We start from the raw sequence: 22,613 nt of genomic DNA, 5'->3' as shown, positions 1-22,613 counted from the left end.
ACCTTCCTCCCCAGACCACCACCGCTTAGTGGAGGCTCCAGTGGCCATCTTCAGTCTGCTCTACCATGCTGACCGCTGCCCCAACAGCTGCGGGGCCTCCGTTCAGGTTTGCCTCACTCCCTTCATGCCTTGAGGGGAGGCCTCATGGCGGCCTGCAGCTCCCTCAGGAGGGGAGCGGAGGGGCAGGCGCTGAGCTCTGCTCTCTGGGGACAGCGACAGGACCCGAGGGAACGGCATGGAGCAGGGACAGGGGAGGGTCAGGCTGGGTGTTAGGGAAAGGTTCTGCACCCAGAGGGTGGTCAGGCACTGGGACAGGCTCCCCAGCAAAACAGTCACAGCACTAAGCCTGCTGGAGTTCAAGAAGCATTTGGACAATGCTCTCAGACATATGGGCTGATTTCTTGGGTGGTCCTGTGTGGAGACAGGAGTTGGACTCAATGATCCTTGTGGGTCCCTTCCAACCCAGGATATCCTATGATACCATGATTTTATGCTTACACTCGTGACTTGGTACAAAACTGATTCAGTTTTTCCTGCTTAAAAAAAAAAAATGCAGTTTAAGCTAAATATTCATTCTTTACTAACCTATTAACTAAACAGCTATGAGAGCTTCTGAAACCTGACACCCCAGGCATGTAAACAACATGGAGATTACTGCTTCTTTCTCACTAACAACTAGATGCTGAAAATGGTTTTTCAAGCATGGCCTCTGCTAGAGAATTCTCCTTTTGGCAGTGTAATGGAGGGGCTAATAACAGACCTGGTAGCATCCCGACAGAATGCCATTTTAGCACCTTTGGTGACATCCCTTTAGATTTATGCAAGTGTCACTGGCAAGAATTTGACCCAGGCAATGTAATGTCACACACAGCCCGTAAGACTTCAGTGTGATTTTGCTGTTTTGTCTGAAAGACTAAGGCCAAGTTTTTTGGTTTTTTTTTTTTTTTTTTTTTTTTTGTGGTGATGTAATTATGTTGTCAGCTGCTCCAAGGTTACTGCTTTCGTCCTGCGTGTTGTTTCCTTGAATCTTACCTTGATCTCTCTCACATCCTTTCCTGAAGATTCCTGCATCTCTTTTACACAATCAACTATTTATTTCTAAAGTACCACTCAGCATTATGATCATTTCAATGCCTCCATTTCAGGTACAACTCACCAATTCCCAGTCCACCCAACAAAACAACCACCACCCACCCACTCCAAGCAAAACTGAAGCTAATGGTTAATTAAAATGTAACCAGCCCTGTGCTAATTATCCTTTACCATCAGCTCAGCAAAGAGGATGAGATTTAAAGCCACAGGGACCAATCTACATCTTGGCTCTAGTGTGGGCAAAAGCATCCTCTTGATTGGGATGAGAGCTGGGCTGGAGTAACGCAAATACATCATAAGCCCTGGGCTGTGCCTTTGAGCTAATGCAGAAGCTCAGGGAGCTCTTGGACAACTCTTCACTGTAACAGAGATGGTGACGAGAGGAGTCCTCTGCCCTGCAGGAGAGCTGCTGCCTGGGGCAGGGATAGATCGCTGTCCTGTACCTGTTCCCACACCTCTCCCTCTCTGCACAGCCTCCTCTTGCCTCCACTGCATGTTCTATCATGGAGGAGCTTTCTGAAAACCCTCCTGCAAAGCAAACCGTTTCCTCAGCCACACTTGGCTACCAAGTCCAAATAAAAAAATCCCCTGGAGAGGAACTCCTGGCGCTGAGGCAACAAGAGCATGACTAACACGAAGCTCAGAAATCCTGGCAGCGTGTGACAGCACAACTGTAAAGTAATTGCTAATTCTCCTGTTGTTAACAAGAATGCTCCAGTTTCTATCTCACATGATTTGTCCCGTGTCTCCCAATGACTGCTACAAAGCTAACAATCTGCCTCTTCACAGTTTCTCAACTCCATAGACAGCGTCCTTAAGTCACCTTTCCCTCCCTCCTCTGCATTAATACAGTCATGAGCAGAAGGCTGGCTCCTATCCTGTGATCACATTTTCATTAAAAAAAAAAAAATAATACATTGCCTTTTTGTCATCTTTGAAGGGAGCAACAAAACATAACAAACCTATTACGCTGATTAAGTTTTGTTAGTGAAAAAGGGATCCATTATAACATTAGCTCATCTGCTGAAAGAATAATCATAAAATCACAGGATCATTACAGTTGGAAAAGGCCTCCAAGATCATCTGGTCCAACCAACCCCCTACCACCAATGTCACCCACTAAACCATGTCCCTAAGCACCACGTCCAACCTTTCCCTAAACACCCCCAGGGACGGTGACTCCACCACCTCCCTGGGCAACCCGTCCCAGTGCCTGACTGCTCTTTCTGAGAAGAAATGTCTCCTCATTTCCAACCTGAACCTCCCCCGGCACAACTTGAGGCCATTCCCTCCAGTCCTATCACTAGTTACCTGGGAGAAGAGGCAGATACGCCTTTCTCTTGGTCATCACTTACTAGGTTTTCTTGAGAGACAGAAACTGCTGAAAAGTTCTTGTTAAACATCTTAATCCCAGTTTATTTTTACCCTTGAGTTTGAATCCCCAGGAGCTAGCTAACGCTTCAGCACTCCTGCATTAGCAGCTGGCATCTGGCAAGCCTTCTGCCTGATGCCAGTCAACTCTCACATTGTGATACAACGCATTTCACGAATAAAAAGAACTCAGAATTAGTTTTCAGTGCTCAGAGATTCTCTTGAAACACGACTAAAGAGGGATTTTAAGAAACATCACCGCCCTCTTAGAAGTACAGTGCCAAAGCCAAAATGAACAAAATTTTGTTTTACATTTGCCTTTCCTCAAGAGAATTAATTACTCAACATTGGTGAATTCTTGGAAAAATTTGCAATGCTAAGATTACACACTGTCAAGGAAGAAAAAAAGGTAAAATACTGTATTTGATGGCATCTTTTCTTATTCCATGTATGTCAATTTTCAATAAGCATTGAATAATTAAAGAAAAAAAAAGATGAAACCTGGATGCAGGTACTCCATTTCTAAAACTAAGAGTGTCCACGGTAATGAATCAGGCTCGGGGGCTAGCTCACCATCACCAGTTCTATTGGGTTTCAGAAGCCACCTCTCTGAAAGCCACGTTGTCGTGAGGAAAATGCATTATAAGACGAGCTCTTAAGCAACTCATTTAGAGCCAGCCGCTACTCCAGCGAATGAAGCATGGTTATCAGTGAACATTCATCCAGGAGGAGCCAGACTCTGACCTCAGGGCTTGCCCTCTCATGGTAACTCACCGTATTTGGAGCCACTCTGGGATGAAGCGCTTTGCAGAGCCTTGCTGTGAGCTGCACCACGGAATTATTTTAAATAAAATAAAACAGCTCCTTTGCCTCTTTTTTAAGTAAGACCAAATCCTACACCCAGTTCACCACTGCTCTACTAACAGCTGAGCCATGGGAACATCACGCCAGAAGGGTAGGGAGGAAACTCCTTCACATCATTGCCAATGCAGGGGCCCCCTGTACCACCGGACCTGTCTGACCTGCTGGTGCTGCTTCCCAGGCAGCCTGAGCTTGTAAGACTCCCTACTAAAGCAAGTAGGGTTTTGCCAGTGCAGAAAAATCTCAAGCTTGAGCACTCTAAGGAATCACTCTAATTTGTGATTACATCTAGGGGCACTGACAGAAGGCATTTACATGTTACTTTGGAGATCAGTGAATTGTAACTGGTAATCAACACTACAAAAATGTACAGCTTGACTACACACTTCAAATATCAAAGTACACTTGTTTTAGGAATAAAACTGGTAGTCACTATAAAAATTATGAGGGTCTCAAACTACAGCTTGGCCCTACTCCCACCAAGGCACTTTGCTATTAGCTTCAGCGAGAGCAGAAAAATCCTCACGTAGGCTCTGGAACAATACTCTTGCTGTTTCTTTACACAGTAGCTGCACTGCACCATTTTATCTCCCTAAGTAGCTATCCCACTTTAGCTTTCTCAGAGGTCAGCTATTCATCTGTGCTAAGCACATCCGGTGTAGGAAGCAAATGCCTTAATCCTGTTTTGTGTGCCTGCTTTTATATGCACATCCACAATTCTCCCACATAAAGCCTACGCCATACAAGAAGCATCCTCGCTTGCTGCTCTGGCTGTCTCTGCTGCGCAGCAGACAGATGTTCACTCTGCTTTGGCTGGCTCTTAACTCTGGTGTGCTATGGCAGAGGTACTTAAAGTTAACAGAAATCATGACCTCAAATGAAAAACAAGAAACTGCATGGGTTGGTGTGTCTGCTAAATGATTTCAGGACGTCAATTAACTACTTATGTTCACAGCCTCTGAGAAATACAGGAATAAAAAATATGATGAAAAACTGGCTAAAATAACATGCCTGTGCAGTCACTGAAGGAGTTTACTTCACTTTGGTATATTTACTAAGCCTCCTAGATGAGAATTCCTTCAAATCTCATCTCAGCATGGATGTTTCCCTCCTGCATTTGGGCTCACACAGGACTCACCTGCCCCTCTACAGAACAGTCTTCCCACAGTCGTAACACACACTTACAAAATCCAATCTCTCTACATTTAACTCCTTTTAAATTATACTTAGCTTCCTACAAGTAGAAGAAAAGAAGGAGGAGCAGCACCATGACACTTCCATAAGCAACCGTTAAGAGCAGCAGACTGAAAGAAAGAAAACAAAAAACAAAACCCACCCACGGTGTGAGATGAGAGAACACAGGTATTTGCAACTGCACCACAGGGTTTTGTACTCCACAACACTGCTTTGGTGATCACGGGGCTCAGCTTGGCTCTTCTGCCTGCCAAATTCAACTCCGATTTTTCTTTTAGAAAAAAACAAACAACTCTTTGGTAAAACTGATTGGTCAGGGGGGCTGAAGTGAGGGCTGTAAATAGCAGACAGAAAATATTTAGGACACTCGGGAAAAAAAACACAGAACCCCAGCTCCTACCCCAGCAAGTTCAACTCTCATTCAACAATGTGCTTGTGCTGAAGAGGCTTTGCCTGCACCTCTCTTACCCAGGCTTATAAAATAGTGATCGCCTTCATACTTGGGCACAGTTTTTTACCTAGATTAAATGAAAAAGTTGCCTTTGATAAAAGAAGGAGTTTGCATCAGAAAATTAAGTGAAACAATCCAATCCAAAGGTATTTATCACACCACCAATTTTTACTGAAGAGTGAGTTTTCCACTATACAAGAACAGTGATAACTCTGGATTGGTTTTCTTTTTATACAGCAGAAACCCCACAACCTTGAATGACATCCTTTGTTTCTTGTTGGACAGAGAACTGAAACATAAAATTTCATACTACATGAACAATTTCAGCAGAGCTCTTAGTAAAAGGGACTAAAAAGTTTTAAACATTTCTAAAATGCAACATCAAAAAGTGCATCAGGAATAAAATCCAGGTCCATTGAATCGTCTCGCCTGCAGCATCACTTATTCATTTTCTCCTGTAACAAAGAGGTGCACATTTTTGTTGGACTTGAGCATTTGAGCTGTACGATCTATGCCAACCACTGCAGCCAGTTTCTGAGCATCATACTTGGAGTACAGCACAGTACAGGTCCATGTAGCATCCACTCCACTGTCTGTGGCCTTCATCATATTGCAAATCTCACTGTAGAAGTGGGAGTAGGTTGGTAACTCATAGAAAATGAGGTTCCTAATACCTTTTATTGTATACCTGTAGGAGAAAAATAAAAAAGTAAAGTAACTTTGTTGGAACTTTGTACAAAGTGTGCATGTTAAAGTATCAATCCCATCTCCCTTCCTCCAATTCCCACTATCTTCAATGCACATCAGCTCAACTCTGCAAACCCTGTATCATGGACTGACGACTAAACTTGCCACGGGTGTGGAATTAAGGGAGGTCTAATGCTGCCCAGGCGCTGTGACTTCCTCTAAAGTACAGCCCACTACCAATTTTGCAGTATTCAGCCTCTTTGGCTTAGATTCTAAGATAGGGAAGCCTGATCATACTGATACTCATGATGTGTTTTTTTTTTGTTTTTTTTTTTTTTTTTTAAATATTTGCTAAAATGTCTTCTGCTAATAGCAAAACCTGTTCTATTAGGAGCTTCCGAACAGCTCCAGTGAGGATGCAGTAGATTTTTCCTTTGGCCTCAGCCTGCTATATTGAATTATTGAGCTAATTGCATAACCTTTTCCAGAACTGTATGTAGTTACAGTGGCTCAGATGAACACTAATAAAAGGCACAGTGAACCCCATTTTGCAGGATGTATCATCCTCTCCTGACATCGGTGGAACGTGGCAGCACGTACCTTGCTGAATAAAGTCCTGTGCATACCAAAGCATTAGAAGCTCTGCAAGGGACCATGGCAGCGTGCAGAAATTTTTGAATTAAACTGAGAAGCTCTTATATCACTCAAAGAACTCCTTAGAAAGATCCAACAGGTTCAAAAAGCAATACAGCCCATCTATGACTAAGGTCACTATACTTCCAAAACAGTACACACGCAACCCAGAGGAAAACTCAGGCCTCTTTTGTAAAAGTGGAATTCCCAATTCACCTTTTGTAAAAGTGGAAGCGCTCAGTGAGCAGTAAGAACTGCCTGTCTCCCTTGAGAAAGAAGCGCCGTGCTCTGCAGATGCCAGCCTTTTTAGTGTATTCACAAATGTGAGCAAAATTCAGGTCCTCTTTCTTGAAGTAATTTCGAAGACGCACATAGTCAAAATACGACGGAACATAAATGAGCGTGTGTGACATGATGGCATCGCGGTACTCGGGCAAAACCTTGTCAATGAAAAACTGAAACCTACGTTAAGAAAACATGCATGTTTTAATCAGAGTTAACAACTAGTTTCCAATGCTGATACAACCTCAGACAGGAATATCATCAGACACAACAGACTACGGAAGATTTTAACTACATTATTTCCTTCTTTAACTTCTTAGGATGTCTACAGCTGTAGAAATAATGGTCTAAAGCTTCATCAGGGCTATATGGGTATGGTACAGACTGGTAATGCTTTCCAATGTTTTCTTCTCCAGTGCCTTTGACGAGAATTTCCATATTCCCCTAAAGCTGGGCAGAGCCCAGCCCACGTCAGAAGACTAATGAAGGCACACTTCTATTGTGAAATTCCCCTGGCCTTACGCTCTGCAGGAAGCAATACGCTCAACTAAATCTGAAGTTGTGGTCACGAGGGCACAGCAAAATGGTCTGGAACACAGAGTACCTTGTATCTATCACGGAAGTTAAGTTTTCAGCTTCTATCCTCCGAAAAACATGAGGGAGCTGGACCACAACACGGCTAATGGAGCCGATGAGCGGTACGTTGCGGACAGCCACCTGCGGGAACAAAGCAGGATGCTCAGGGAAGCAGCATCTCAACGCAGCCACACCCCAGCCAGCCTTCTGCTAGGAACTCACATCTGCAAGCAGTGCACAAGGCTGATTTTAAGACAGCTCCAATACCAAAATACATTCACATACACGTAACAGAGCTGGTAAACATGCACGACAGCTGCTTATGTCCTGCCTTTCTATGATTTAAGATGGATAACTCAGATTTTTATTTTTCCTGTTTCTTTCAAATAGCTGCTTGTGCTTCTTATGTAGTAAGAATCATAAAAAAAAAGGAAGATGTTCAACCCTTGATCTGACAACAAAATAAATAAAACGAGATAACTTACCTGCATCAAATTAAAAAAAATAAAATCTGACTTCAAACATGAAACAAAAGGACCAAGTACTGCTGCAAGAAGAGCATCTTTTTATGGCTTTGGCACAGCATTAGATATTGTCATACAGCATCATGCAGACTCAGACTGAAACACTTTGATAACGGAATTACTGGCACACAGATTTTTACAACTAAGATACAGTTTTTCCACACATTGGGTTTTCCTCTTCCTCTCCCCCTCCGTTATGCGTAAAGAAGTCTTGAGCTCATCTGTGAACTCACCTGCCCCGTATAATTGAAGCAGTGTTTGTTGAAGATGGAGTTAATCTGGGGATCTTGAAGAGCACTGAACAGCAGCGTCTGACGGTAGTACTTGGACCAGTTGTTGAGACTCAGCATTCGCACTCGGGAAAAGTCTACCCCATGGGAATCCAAAGGCAGCAGGTTAATGTGCTTCATCAGGTGCTACACAGAGACAAAACACATCACTGCAGACTGATATCACTGCACCCAGACTGCAAGAGCCTTAACTGCAGCAAGAAGTGGGCAGGGATGAGCAAGAAAGCACAGAATTTAACAGTAGTGATCTCCCAAGACACGACTGTTTGGAATTTATTGACCATATCAAGAGTAATTTAACAATTTCATTCCACAGAACTTAGAAATACCATCTCTTAAGTCATCCGTAACAGCAGCCTTTGCTGCTTCTCCCATGGGGCACGTCTAATGGATCTGTCTGTCTGTTTGTACTGACGTCAATGGGCCCAAGGTTTCTGAGCCAGAAACAGCCCAACTGCAGTGTCCGCTGCATTCAGCGCCAGCCTGGGTTCAAGTCATGAAATTCACCTCAGTTTGGCCTCACTGAATGATGCTTTGGACCAGTATTGCTGCTGCTGCATGGCAGGCAGCTGCACCCAAAGGCAAAAGAGAGAACAGGCTCCAGGACACATTCCGTGAGTATTGTGTAGGTTCCTGGGCCTCGCCAGGAAGCAAGATGCCTTCTGGGCTCATTCAAAACGTACAGTCACATCACGCTGTCGCAATGTCAGGCCAAAAAACCTCAAAGGTGCTTCCATGTGAAACAAACAAACAAAAAAACCCCTCAACCTTTCAATCTTGAAAACTTTTATTAACCAAAAGCCATAAAGTATGGGTACTAGCACAAACTAACCACAATCCTACAGCTATATTTTCACTATCCATACAGAAAAAGCTTTAGACTGCTTAACTTTGGACACGACTAATGGTTAATATTTCTGCAGTCAGCGGAGACAAGCACCAGTACCCATTGCTTTCTGGAGGAACCTCAATTAGATTGTATGAATTCCTCACACGGCTGCAGTCTGACAGATACCGGGCAGTCAGACAACTGGCAGATTTTCTCCCAGATGTGATTAAAGGAATCATCATTATTGCATCCTGCAAGATAATTAAAGCTCCCCAAAACAAACAAGCAAAAAACCTTTGATGACACACACCACTAAAGCACCAAATACTAAGGTTTACAGAGAACTATTACTGAATACTACCAAAAGCTGTAGGAAAATCATTCGTAGTATAAGAAAAATAAATATCAGGGTGGAGGAGAGAAAAGGAACAAGCATACGTGTCTAGTTAGAAAAAAAAAAGTAAAACTTCATTGTTAAAAATAAGTTGTAATCAGACTAATAAGACACAGTGCAACTGAAAAAAAATATGGAAAACGCACCAGAACATGTTCCCAATTCTGCATCAGGTAAATATCTGCTTGATCAATTATGAGCATTTCTATCGATGACAGAAAATCGAAGTCTCTCTTCTTCTCCCCCTCTGCGCCAATGACAGTCCTCATACCCAGGGGAGAGGCAATGATGATGTCCGATGAGTAAAATGGTGCATACAATCTCATACTCTTCTGCAGAATCGCAACCCCTGTCCGACAACAAACAGACATTTTATTAGTCAAGGTCAATTATCAACTGTTTTCTTCCTGAAGGCTCTGTAACAGTAACTCCTACGTTCCTTCTCCCTTAGCACATGCTAGTGATTAGAGCTGGACAAATCAATCTGGCTGAAACTCCTTCCCTGAAAATGTGCTTATCCACCCCACCCCCATTCCACAAGCCTTCGGCAGATTTTCATGAAGTTCTGCAAACTCTTTCAGAAGTTCTTTTTTTTTCCTCCAGATTTTTCTTAGCTTGAACAACATTTTTGAACTGGAACATATTTCTCCTGATTTTCTGTTATAAAAAAAATGAGGGAAGAGTGGGCTAAAAAGATTGAGAAACGCAAAAGCAGAAATGATTAACTGTTCCCTTTACCCTAAACTCTGGGCTTCAGTCTCTGCCATTACGTGCTATAGTAAGAGTTACCTTAATCTGTCATGAAAGATTCAGCATGGACCTCTTGACTATAGACTGCTTTCATTCACAGGACCACTTCAGTTGCTACTAAAATGCCAAGGAAAAGGCTTAGCACCTTACAGAGGCTGAAAGCACAGTCTTGCACTACTGCCAGGTACCTGGCTTCTCAAGATGCACGCTGCAGTGTGCAGGACACATTAGCTCCTGCATCGCCTCCCATGCTACAGAGGGGAAAAGGAAGGAATCAAAGGAGTCTATTACTTATGCCATAGCTACTGGGCAACATACAGTTTTCTGATCCTAAAATCCAGATTTGAACCATGTTCAAATGGTTCAACTAGAGGCTGCCCAGCGCAGGTGTGTCTTCAGCTTCTCTCCCTATCTGCGTGACGACCGCGACCACAGCTACAGCTGAAGGCTCTTTAAAACGCGCTCAAGAATTCCATGCAGACATCATTAGGGACCTCTCCTGCTATCTATTTTAACCTGATGATAAAATGAAATAAGAGGCACAACTGGCTGAATTTCCAGGAAGAAAGCACCACTCTTCCCCAGAACATGTCATCATATACACAGTTTAACAACTGTAAGTCATCTTTGGTTTAAAGATGTGAAAGGGTGGGTTTTAGTAAGGCATAACAAACACGATTAAAATTACATCTTAGCGCTGAAGTAACAGGGTGTGAAGCACACCAAGAAAGAATAATTATGCTGCTTCTGTAAGTAACAGCACTGAAAGTTTCTTCAAGCATTTCTTCACACCCAGTAAGTGGATCAAACAGGCTGTAGTACAGGAGAGGGTTGAAAGGAAAATTATTTTGCTACAAAAAGTAAGATGTTCTCAGCAAGCTAGATATTCACTGGGGAAGCAAGTAGTTCCCACTCAGTCTTTCCTGCATCTTCCACTATATCATTAAATCTCTTGGGATGCCAATTTATCTTTCAAGGGGCAATAATTTCAAGAGCCTCTTATCTGTCAAGCTAAGTTAGAAAAACTGCCTACTCACTGTGGCAGCTCCAGGAACTGAACTAATTCTCTGCACGCTGAGTTACTACGACAGCACGACATTACATTATGAAATAGTCTTAAATTTGCTGCTTGTCCAACAGTCCTACTTGCTGGCCATCCCTTTGCATTCATGAAGACCATATGCAATAGAGCAGAGAACTGCTTTGCTTAGTACTGAGCTTTAATTTCGTTCCCACTATTACTGATTTAAAGATAAATTGCGAATAACTGTTAACTTGAGATGATTTTTTTAAAAATAAAATGAAAGATTTTGCTGCATAAGTCAAGACTATCCTCTTTATAATGAGGTGTGGGCAACCTTGCCACAATAAAACAATCAGTGCATTTTAAGTGACTCGGAACTTGATGTGAAAAATCATTACTTCTGCATTTTCTCTTCCTTTTTTGTGGTAAGGCACAGAATATTTTCAGAAATATTCAAGTTGCCGATACAAAAAGCAGCATAAATACCTCAGAATCTCAAGTCCTACCAGCCCTGATGGCTCCCAGACATTTAGCAAACACTTGTTAGATTACCTCCCCCTGCTTCACAAGCTAAAGTCATCCGTTCTGTAGGTCATTACCAATTCTGAAATGGTCATCGATGTTGCCAGCGAAGACAGCTTCGTAATCTTCAGGTCTTTTCAGGTTGGGGGGCTTCTCTTCTGGGTCAGAGCCAAACTCCCCCTTGAAGCGCTTTTTATTACTTACGTCTATTTTTCTTTTGTCGTTCACTTCAAGAAGACTGATGAGAATGTGCACAATCCTCAAAGCACATTCCCGGAAGGGCACTATCATCAGCACCTGCACAGATCAACAGTTACAACAGAACAACTCATAAAATATGTAATTATTTTGACTTTGATCTGCGCCCACTGGGCTTCCCAACAGTCAAAACAAAACCTCAGCCTCCTTCCAGGGCACAGTCACCAGCCATCTCTGCCTACGTGACAAAACCTGATCTGACAGACAGGTCTGTGCCCTCAAGTCAAGGCACGCACATCTACACTGAAAGAGGCTTGTGACTTCCTTATGGCATGTCACCAGTTAGCTTCTCTGAGGAAAGGCAGGCCCAGATGGGTCCACATGGAAGCAGAACAAGCCAAATTCTGACATGCAGCAAGGAGAGAGGATGCGCTGGGACGCAGCGTGCTTGTGGACACGGACTGGCCAGCAGAGCAGTGCGGTTCTCCATCTCACACAGAGGGTATGATTACAGGGGATGGTTAAACACGTTCTCCTGTTCTCCCAACCCCTTTTTGGGTTTTGTTTGAGTCCAGCTCTGCAGACTGCGATGAGCACAGAAACAGGCTGGCTGAAACTTGTGCTCGCTGCTTCTCCCGAGGTATTTGCCCCACAGACGACTTCCAGGCATGGCCAAGGGCTGCAGAAAGGCCCATGCCTAGGAATCCATCACGTAACAGGGCAGCAGGACGTTCACACAGCCTGACCGAGCACCCAGGGTGGGCAGGGGAATCACATGTACGAAGCTCTCTTACCTTAGGCCTGGTGAGCCCCTGGTCCCTGTAGTCATCGCTGTCTGTCCCTGGCTTCTGGTCTCTTTTCTTGGCGTTGTTGCTGAGCACCTGGGCATTCGCCTTCAGGACATGGTTCAAGGCATGCAAGCAGTACGCGTGCCGGATTTCTTCTCCATTCGTTAAAGCCTTTCTTTCTGGATAGAACAAGTCCTTGTAGGCATTCATGATAGAGAAGAGCTCTCTTTGTAAGGGGGTAAAAGAGGGATCGCTCGGTTTGGTCGTTGGCGACAAGAACTGTTTATTCACTTTTGGCCACGTGGATTCTAAAGGCTTATGAAGATGAAGCTGCTTCACATCAAATTCTTTGTCTGGTTTTAAAGTTGTATGTTTCTCCAAAGTGGAAGAAAAAGTTAACTGACCCAGCCTTGGCCACTGAAGGAAAAAAATATAGAGACAGATAGATAAAAAAAAAGGAAGAGTCAAATATACCAAACTTAGTACAGCTAAAAGCACAGAAGTACGTCACCACAACTGATAGTTTAATCAGGTTCATGAAATTTGAGAAACTACTTTCCTCTTAATACAAGCTGACACCTTTTTTTCCCCAAGCAGCAATCTCTTCCTTAGTACCTACCACAGAAAATAACAATAAACTTGAGCTCGCTAGACCTGGATGTATTTTGCAGTGACGTGGCTACAACTGTCCTCATTTTGCCAATGAGAAAACTGAGGAAGAGGAAGGATGTCATTTCTGCCAGCCCTGGAGCTCAACCATGTTTACAGATCAGCCGCGCTGCGGTACGCGCTGCTTTTAAAGGGTGAAAACTTTCAGGGCATCAGGGGAAAACTCTAAGCCTCCTGCCACACAAGTTGTCCCATTCTGTTTCCATAACGTTGCTACACCCAATTAAGCAAAGATACATCATATATTGCTTTAGGTGGCACTGGTATTTTTGGCCACCATATTCAAAAAAATTTTTTAAAAGTCACAGCTTGCTCTCTGACTGACTAACTGTTGGATCTCTTCCAACAAATGTCACCCAGCATATGGCTGACCAGAATGCAGGGCAACCCTCCAAAATGAAATCAGATGTGAAAAAGTTAAGAAGCAAAGGTTTGTCTAAAAATGACTATTTTGAAAACCAGTATTCTGTTTCAAGCACTGAGGTGGTTTTCTGGTACTGTAATTCACATGTTACTTCCAGTATTAACAAACGGGTTAAAACCCACCTTTACCTGCTTGTGAATGTGTACGGAGGTGCAAGTGTCTTGAACAAGAACATGAAGGGGCATCACAAGTACGTTTGAGACTGTAAAGGGTCACCTCACAAATTCAGTTGCAGAGCACGTCTCTGGCATCCCGCTGTTACTATGCGGAGACCAGTCCTGTTTCCACCCAGCGCCACGAGTACACACCTCTGATCTCAGGATTATAAACTAAACCTGAAAGCTCTTTTTTCAGACGTGTCACCATGCATTGATATAACAGCAGACCTTATATTTCAACTCATGCCCAGCATTAAGTAAAGAACAAAACACTTCGGCAACAATGCAGTGACAAAACGTTGACAATCCCAGAGCCAACGATAATACAGATCTACTGCACTTGTATACGACACGTTATTTTTACCTCAGCATCTTTAGGAGCTTTGAATTGCTACAGGACAACGTTACCTTGATTTGACTTGAAGTTTTAGAAAGCGTAGACATTTTTTCTACTTCTTTTTCTTCAAGTTCTTTGTCCATGTGCTGTTTAAATGGATCTATGTGTAACAACAACAACAACGAGTCCTGAGAACTGTTGTAGCTAATACCAGAATCAAGTTTCAGAACGGATTTGCAAATGACACGAACAGTTTCTGTGCTGGCCAACACCACAGCTAAAACTAGTTATTTCAAAGCACCAGGAGATGCGAAAAAGGATGTCAAATTCTCTCCACAAAAACACAGAGAACAGATTTGACAGATTGCCTAAACAAAAAAAGGGGGGGGGGGAGCAGAGAAAGAAAACGAAGCACTTATGGAAGCACTAGAACTTTCAGTCACAAAACAAATGTTGGACAGGAAAGCAACATGTAGAAGAAAAGACTGGCAATTTTCTGCTTGAGGCTCTGACACCGATAAACATCGGTTAGCATTTCTGCTCCTTGCAGGTGAAATAGGCTGTCAACAGCCAAGACCCAAGTGAGCTTATGGCCGAGGGCTCTGCATCTCCGGGCAGTGGTAGGAACACACTGTGATAAAGCAGAGAAAAGAGGAGGGGATCTGGGTGAAGGAAGGCAAAAATTGCCAAAAGTGAATAAAAGTACGATTTATCTAATCACGTTTCTTTTCAGAAAGGAGAGGGAGGCAGGGAACCGTAACACCGTATTATATGCAAAGACACAGGTATGCACAATTAACAATTAACATGCAAAGCTTATTTTGAAAACCAAACCCCACATACTGCTTGCAGCACAGTAGCACTCACTGCATGAGGAAGAGCAATTAGAGGACACTAGTGCTTGCCAAAGGGTATCTAGCCCAAGTTATCCAGCAAAATCAAGGCATTTGCTAATCAGGACATACTGCTGTCGAATATTTCTTCTTCCCAGCAAAGCAAAGGGCTATCATTTAATTGTAATAGGGGCTCTCTCTTCAGTGAGTTTTACCGATTCCCCCATTTGTCAAATTAAGAACAGGAATGACAACGAAGCATTCTCAGGAATTCTAGTGACCCCAGGACCTGAGGAGAAATTCATTCACTTTCTGTTATCTTAGATGTGTAAGATCTTCTGTAACAGATTATAAAGCCACTCCTGAGCTACAGCAACCCACTGAAAAGTAGTGCATCATTTATAGGTTGAAGAAAGCTGTTAGGATACTTGGCATGCAGTTGGAGAGCTGTGGTTCTCATTAAAATGCAACGCCAACGGCCTAAGTAATATTCTCATGGTAACAAGAGGGAGCTGTTTCTTCTATCACATGGCCCTTTGATGCTTCCCCACATTTCATGTACCAGCTAGGCTGCCTCCCAGATCTAATGTCAGCTGCTGCTCTAAGATGACAAGCCAGCATCACTAGGGATGCTACAAACATATTCCCCTCTCTCAAACTACGCCATCTGATATTAAAACCGCAGAGCATGAAATATGAATAGGAGCTCTGCAAGTGCCAACGTGTGGCATACCACTGAAATATCACACACCCGTGCACACAGCTATTTGTATTACACATGGTGGGATGACTCCAACACCGGAGCTCAGCCTTCACCCATGGGCGCACTGCGGCACCGAGACGCTGGGCTGCGCCCTCAGAAGACACCACACAGATGCTGTCGATGCCTCGTGTCTTCCTGATCCTGGGGTAGTCGGACTGCTCTGCACAACCTTCAAAATCCAAGAGCCCTGAGCAGTTGTCTAAGTTACTGTAGCTGCCCCAGGTTCCTCACCTCTAACTCCACCCAGCTGTGAAGGATCCTCTCACTGGTCAGTTTTGTGACCACCTCCAGCACCACCCGTGCCAAGAATACCTGCCATGTTCAAGTGCAGGCTTGCAGGACCCTTTACATTGCACCGGCTTTTTTAACTACCATTAACACGTTAGAAGAAGACAACCCCCTCCACGCACATTTCTAGTTCCTGGTATTTCAGGCTTTACAAGTCACAGCAGAAACAAATCCAAATCCCTGTCCACAGGCGCTGCAGGAAACGAGCGGCTCATCTGCGTGCCTGCATCAGTTTTAAGTGTCCCTTATGCAACGGGCTCACACGTGGGCAACGCAATGAATCACGTAGCCAGAGAACTCAGAAGCTATATAGCATCTCATTAAGGAATTTGATAATTCACACGGTACAGATGCTCTTCCAGAGGCAGATCACTAAGCAAAGTATACTACGTTTTACCTTGTGAAAAGGCTTGTGAAGAATTGCTCTCTTTCTTGTCCGCATCGCAATCTCCACTCTCCTCTTCCATGAAATTGGTTTCCAAGCTAAATTCAGATTCATGTTTCACATCGGTAAACTCCTCGATTGCTCCATGACTTAGGTCACAAGAGGCATCAACGCCATCATCCTGCTCCTGGCCGAGTGCCTCTTCTGCTGCGTCTTTAGCCGTGACTTGTTAGAGAGAGAAACAGGTTATAATCTTCTGGAAAAGTTATTACTGATTGCTGCCTCTGGCTGGCTACGTTGTTCACTTGGAGACAAACTTTTTCTCCAAATACCGTATGCAAAAACATAAAAATGGGCTTTGTGTTTTACATTTTGGAAAAAAGAAATAACCTGTGGCTGGCTAGCATGCCAAACATTAAATAATACAAAACATGTTTCCCCAGAGAAAATATAAGGAATAACCTATTCAGAAAGCACAGGTTTTAGTTTCTGATTACCTAAAACAACTGAAAATAATAAAAAATTGACTCCTCTCAGAATTTCTTTGCAGACTTCATGAATGAGGCTCTCTCGTCATAAGGGAGGAGGTTTCCTTGTATTTTAAATATACTTTCCTCTGCTGTGAGGCAAACCTCTCTCTCCTCGCAGTGGCAGCAGCCAAACCAGATGCTGTGTGAGAGAACAGCTTGCGTCTCCCAGCGAGTGGGTGAGAACCCCTGGTATGCTGCTCCATGTGGATTTCCCCTGTGCTGCCGCACAAACAACATCTGAGGAAGAAGCAGCGGGCTGCCTGCCAGAAAATGAGCAGAGCTACCCTCCGCCCCGCAAAACCCTCTGGCAGCTGCTGCTCCCACCCACAAAGAGGCAATGGAGCAACAGAGCCCCCCAGCCAGCAGAGCACCCAGCCAACCAGCAGGATCCTGGCTAAGAACAGGCATTACTCAAACCTTCTAACTGAAGCAATGTTTACCAGAGTAAGGGAAAAGGCAACCTACCTTCTTCCTGGGCTGGTACTTCATCCTTGTCTTCTTCACCACCATCTGCTTCTTCGGGCTCCTGGGAGCCTTCGCTGCCCAACTCTATCTCGCTCTCCCCAGCCTCTTCCGATTCACTTTCGTCTTCCTCGTCCTCACTCTCAGACTCAGGAGAGGTCTTCAGGGTAGCCAGTAACTTGTGATACACAGGGACGGGTTCCACTTCAATTTCTGAATCGCTTTCTGTGCTTGATTTATCAGAATTGTCAGACTAAAAGTGAAAACAGTAACACTCTATTATGCAGCACATGAACACGCTCACTTCTAGTTCCCATGCTACACTTTCCTCTTCCCATTCTATCCCTATGCAGGTGCAGTGGGACTTTTCAAAAACCTCCATTTTATGTAAATAGTTATGCTGGACACCTCCATCTAGATTTTGAAAGCATCTTGGTAGACCTAGGCCCTAGTACCTCATTCTGCACTGATTTGAGTCTGAGCACCTCAAAATTTGGTTCTTTTAGGCTCAGCTGAGTCAATACATTTGTTCTCCACAAACAAGCTGGCCCTGGATTTTCCTAGAAAAACCATGCACACAACAAAAACTGTAGAAGGGCACACATACAAGCAGAAATGCTTCCACCTTTCAAGGAAGTAAGTGAAATAACCTTCAGCTGACAGAAGTCCACCGAGGAGTTGGTCAGGTTTGGCTCAGCGCTAAGCTTGAAGCTTCACACAAGCCAGACTCTAAGAGCCAGTTCTGTCCCAGGCTTGTACAAACCAACCACAACATGCCTGGTTATAGTCAGAATTACAGTGAAACCAGGAGTACAAGCAAAGAACCATTTGCTTCTTTTTTAGGTTCTTTCAGCCCAAGGTGAACACTCAGTATATACAACATTAATGCAGTAAGTGCTAAAGGAAACAAGTGGACAATGTAACTCGTTATTTTTCCAGACTGAAACTCTGAAGTCTTTAATTAATCTGACAATGAAGGAGGTTAACTGAAAGAAAACTAAAGCATTGGCAATTTGAAGAAGGGGAACGAGCATGAACATATTTCTTCATTCAACAGAGAACAAAACATCTCATCCCCTAACTCACGCACCACTAACTTTATTAGTATTATTAAAACAACTTACAGCATCATTTACTTTTCACCATGATTAAGTAAAGTGAAGAAAAACAGAACCAGCCAAGAATAGCAATATTATATCCTGCTTCTTCTGATGTCTCATGTTATGGGTTTGACACCACAGAGAACAATCCAGAGGCATACAAAAATCATTCATTTTTTCCTCCTAAGAAGCAAGTTTTCTAAAACAGAACAACTGAATCAGCCTGAACAATGCAAAATGCTCAGCATTTCACTTCACTGAACTATACAAAGATGAAAGTGAGGAAGAAACGAAAATATATTACCAGTTCACAGATCTGAGTTGCTTCTGGTCTTCCAGAAACCCTGAAAAAAAGTACAAGGATTGAAGTATTTTACTCTGTCAATGTTACTATGCACAGGATAAAAACAGATGAGGGGGAGAAGAAATTGTTGAATCACATGAGTCTTAGAGAAGTTAAGAGAAAGCTTAAAACCAAAGCATCACACCATTGTCCCTAAGAAAGCAGACTCAGTGCTCACCCTGAGAGGTTTCTCTCTCAGCTGATGCTATGGCCTATAAATGAAGCCTGAGTATAAATGATCAAAAAGAGAAATATTTTAAAGCAGAATCTGGCTTTAAACAGAAGGCTGTTTATATGCACACCCACAAGGGTATAAACACTGGAAAAGCTCTGCCTAAAGTGAAGAACTTCCCGCAGAACAACCTGTACCTGGCAAGACTCAGAAGGAAATTCACTTCTCTCTTCTCAGAGGAGAAAGGCCAGGTCAGAGCTACCTGAAAGGAAGGGCTGCAGGAAAACTTTTAAAGGATCACAGAAGTTAGGCAAGCGTGAGGGATCACTAGAGCTGACAAGGATGAAGTTTAGCTTAGAATACTGTAAGTTCACACTGATAAGGGTGACTGTTCAGCTGGAGGAGAAGATGCAGCAGGAAACACCTGAGGTTTGGGTTTACCAAGAGCATCCTCTGGCTACTGCCTCACCCAGAACTCAGGTACCAAACCTGCTCGGCGTTTTTTAAAGGCCCTTCGTACAACACAGCCAACCAGGGCAAGAGCCTACCTGCTGTGCTAAATACTGATCTACCAAGCAGGGAAGAAGACGCCCGCCACGGGAAGCCGAGCGCAGCGCTGGTGACCGCCGCTGAGCAGAGCACACCCTGCAGACGCTGCCGTTCCCTGCTGCCTACGGGAGGGCTCCGCCTCGCCTCTCCAGCCTTCCCCTCGCCTTTCCGGACCCCCAGCCGCCCCGGGGGCACTCACTTGTCGTAGAAGGGGTGCTCCTCCCCGAACTCCTTCAGGTGCTTCTTCTGCCTCTTGCTCAGGCCGAGCACCGCCGCCCTCCCGCCGCTACCGCGCTTCCCCATGCCGCCCGCCCGCCTTTACGGCCCGGCCGTCAGGCGCCGCCGTCGCGCTGCCGGCCTCGCCCCCGGTGTGCAGCGCCCCGCTGGGGGAAAGCCCTGCCCCAGCTCGGCGGAGAAGGGGGAGGAGGAGAGCCGGGAGAAGGCCCTGGTGCGGAGACATCCGAGGCCGTGAAGCTGAAGGGCCGCCGCGATCGCCCGCGGCGCCGCTCCCTGCGCTGCTGCTCCGAGCAGAGCCGCTGCTGCGCTGCCCGAAAACCTCCCAGACTCACAGGGTGGCCGAGGTTGGCAGGGACCTCTGAAGATGACCCAGTCCCTGCCGAGCAGCACATTGCGCAGGATGGCATCCAGGCGGGTTTTGGATATCTCCAGGGAAGGAGACCCCACAACCTCTCCGGGCCGCCTGTCCCAGCGCTCTGTTACCCTCACAATAAAGAAGTGCCCCCTCATATTGAGCAGGAACCTCCTGGGCTGCAGTTTGTGCCCGGTGCCTCTCGTCCTGTCACTGGGCACAACTGAAAAGAGACTGGCTCCATCCTCTCGACACCCTCCCCTCAGGTATTTATACACATTGATGAGGTCTCCCCTCAGTCTTCTCTTTTTCAGGCTAAACAGACCCAGTTCTCTCAGCCTGTCCTCGTACAACAGATGCTCCAGTCCTCTAGACACAGACGTCCCCTGTATCTGCTTCACATTATTTCAAATGAGAATCTTAATTCACACTCGATTATTTGTTTCAAAATACTTCATATTCTTTCATATCTCCTGATTTCTGTTTGGCCTAGCAGAAACTGCTCTACCTCGGGCAGGAGGGGCTACAACTAGAGTTATAATGCAGGACACTGCCCCACACTGCCAGTCTCTCCTGTAAAGCGCACACAACAGATTTCAGTTCATCTTGTGGAGAAAAGAGTACCAAAGGGAAGTGGAGGCAAGGTAATCCCAACTATGATGGGGGCGTGAAGAATTTCAGGGAAAAATGGTAGTGACTATAACATCTCGGCAGTCTGTCTTGAATTGAGAGAATCCATGGATTTGACTGAGGCTAGGAAGTATGAGCTGCATACTTCCTAGTATAAGCTTGCATGTTAAGGAGAAGCCCCCAGGAGCTGGACGGTACGCTTCATGACACTTTTACTTTCCTAACTAGGAAGGACACTTAAATTGTAGTTATTTGTCAACTCCTGTGTTATTAATACCGCTGTCTTCCCATTACGTACAACCCAGAAAGTTGTCTGAGGTGAAAGATGGTGTGGAGAAATTGTCTTAATCCAGGCCATTCTGCTATAGTCTGGTCTGCTACTCACTGAGTAGCCCCACAGCATGTAAAATGACATACTTGAGAGCTCCAGTGATGGAAATGTCTTTAGTAGGCTTCTGTCAAAGCCACTACATCATGTAACAACATTGACTAGCATAACTGATTTTTGACCAGTAGTTTTTCTGTAGATTTGGCAGCCACAGTCTTTAAGAGGAAAAATATTGCCAATCAATCCTCTCTCTGTCAGAAGTGTGGAAAAAAAAAAAAGGTTTTGTCCCCACCTAACAGGTTTATTTGCATGTTGCAGTACTTGCTGCTTATTGACTTCTACAGTGTGGCAGCTGAGACAGCAGAAGGAAAAAGTCTTCGTTCACAGCTGAACCATGAGGGCTTAGTAGATTTTGGAGACTGAACGGGGCACAACTACTAAGATAGTGAACAGCTGCAAGCCTATGCACGCAGATATGTGTTAAACCAACAAATGGGCAATTACCACTACTACCAACAAGTTCCTGTGAGGATACAGCTTTGATTTGAGTGTTGTTTGTACACTCACAAATTCAAGATCTGATAATGTTTCACACTACCAACTTGAGTTTCATTCTGTTTTTTAACATTGCATTATGAATTAAAAATGCATTAACCTCTTCCTTTTTTGATGCTCTGAATGTTAGTACTTGCTTCTGTGATCACTTATTCACACTTCTTTTGAGAATAATAAAGTTTTTATACTGACTTGCAGGTTTGGGCCTGTGGCACAGTGCCTACTGTCCCCCAGTTTGCTTCATCCTGACTTCAATTTCACCCTTGAAAACAGTTATACTCTTGAGACCACTGATGCCTTTCTGCTCTGACTCCTTCCTCCTGTATCCTCCCCATACCTTGTGTGAGGAAGGATCCTGCTTGGGTAGGATTTGGCACTTAGGATTAAATTGTTTGCAGACTACTTAAAACATTGTGCTGCCATTCACAAAAGGGTCCTAGATTTGTTCCCCCTGCAGAGTAACACCTCACCTTCTCCTGGATGAGGTACAGACAACAAAGCAGCATAGACCTTAACATCCCCTGGGACTGGACAGCATGCAGGCACTAGGTGCAGTATGACAACGCTGTTCCTAAACTAGATCACTCTTCCTCAGAGAACATGTAGCAATATCAAATATACATATGTATATATTTAATGTCTCCAACTTACAGGCTGGATGCAGTAGATTTTTCCAAAGCCAAGCAAGAGGAGGAGGATGTAATGAAAGCCCTTTCTGTTTGGTATCGGGGCCACACGAGTAACAGCTACACATCACCCTCTGCACTCTTCGCTGAAGCACATTTTCTGTCAGGCCATTGCAGGCACACCAACATGAGGGCTGAGCTTGGTAGGATTGGGCAGCCCTGAGCACGGTGGCGCTCTGCCATGACAGCAGCTCGCGGAGCTGCCTACCTCTTGGCGTACCTGTTCTGTTTCCCCGGCAGCACAAGCAGAGCTAGAAGGCCACGGCCCGTGTCCTGTCAGTGGTGAGAGCTCCACGCCAGGGCTGACTGCCGCCCCCTCTCTCCACAGGGTAGTGACGCGGCGCCA

The 22,613-nt window shown here is 44.6% G+C and overlaps 1 protein-coding gene across 1 annotated transcript; it reads right to left on the bottom strand.

The window, feature by feature from the left end:
* Positions 1-5,116: 5,116 nt before the first annotated feature.
* Positions 5,117-19,840, bottom strand: UTP25 (UTP25 small subunit processome component). The gene is made up of 12 exons (XM_035560052.2): positions 19,679-19,840; positions 18,720-18,759; positions 17,319-17,568; positions 16,336-16,548; positions 14,126-14,214; positions 12,473-12,883; positions 11,558-11,777; positions 9,331-9,533; positions 7,905-8,087; positions 7,176-7,288; positions 6,506-6,751; positions 5,117-5,657 (listed from the first exon to the last, which is right to left on the bottom strand). The coding sequence occupies exons 1-12, from the start codon at positions 19,780-19,782 to the stop codon at positions 5,411-5,413; spliced, it is 2,319 nt and encodes a 772-aa protein (XP_035415945.1). The 5' UTR covers positions 19,783-19,840; the 3' UTR covers positions 5,117-5,410.
* Positions 19,841-22,613: the final 2,773 nt, after the last annotated feature.

Source organism: Cygnus atratus, chromosome 3 (assembly GCF_013377495.2).
Source record: "Cygnus atratus isolate AKBS03 ecotype Queensland, Australia chromosome 3, CAtr_DNAZoo_HiC_assembly, whole genome shotgun sequence".
Taxonomy (NCBI): domain Eukaryota; kingdom Metazoa; phylum Chordata; class Aves; order Anseriformes; family Anatidae; genus Cygnus; species Cygnus atratus.
Note: the sequence above shows the minus strand (reverse complement) of the source record. Positions and strands in the feature narration are given on the sequence as shown.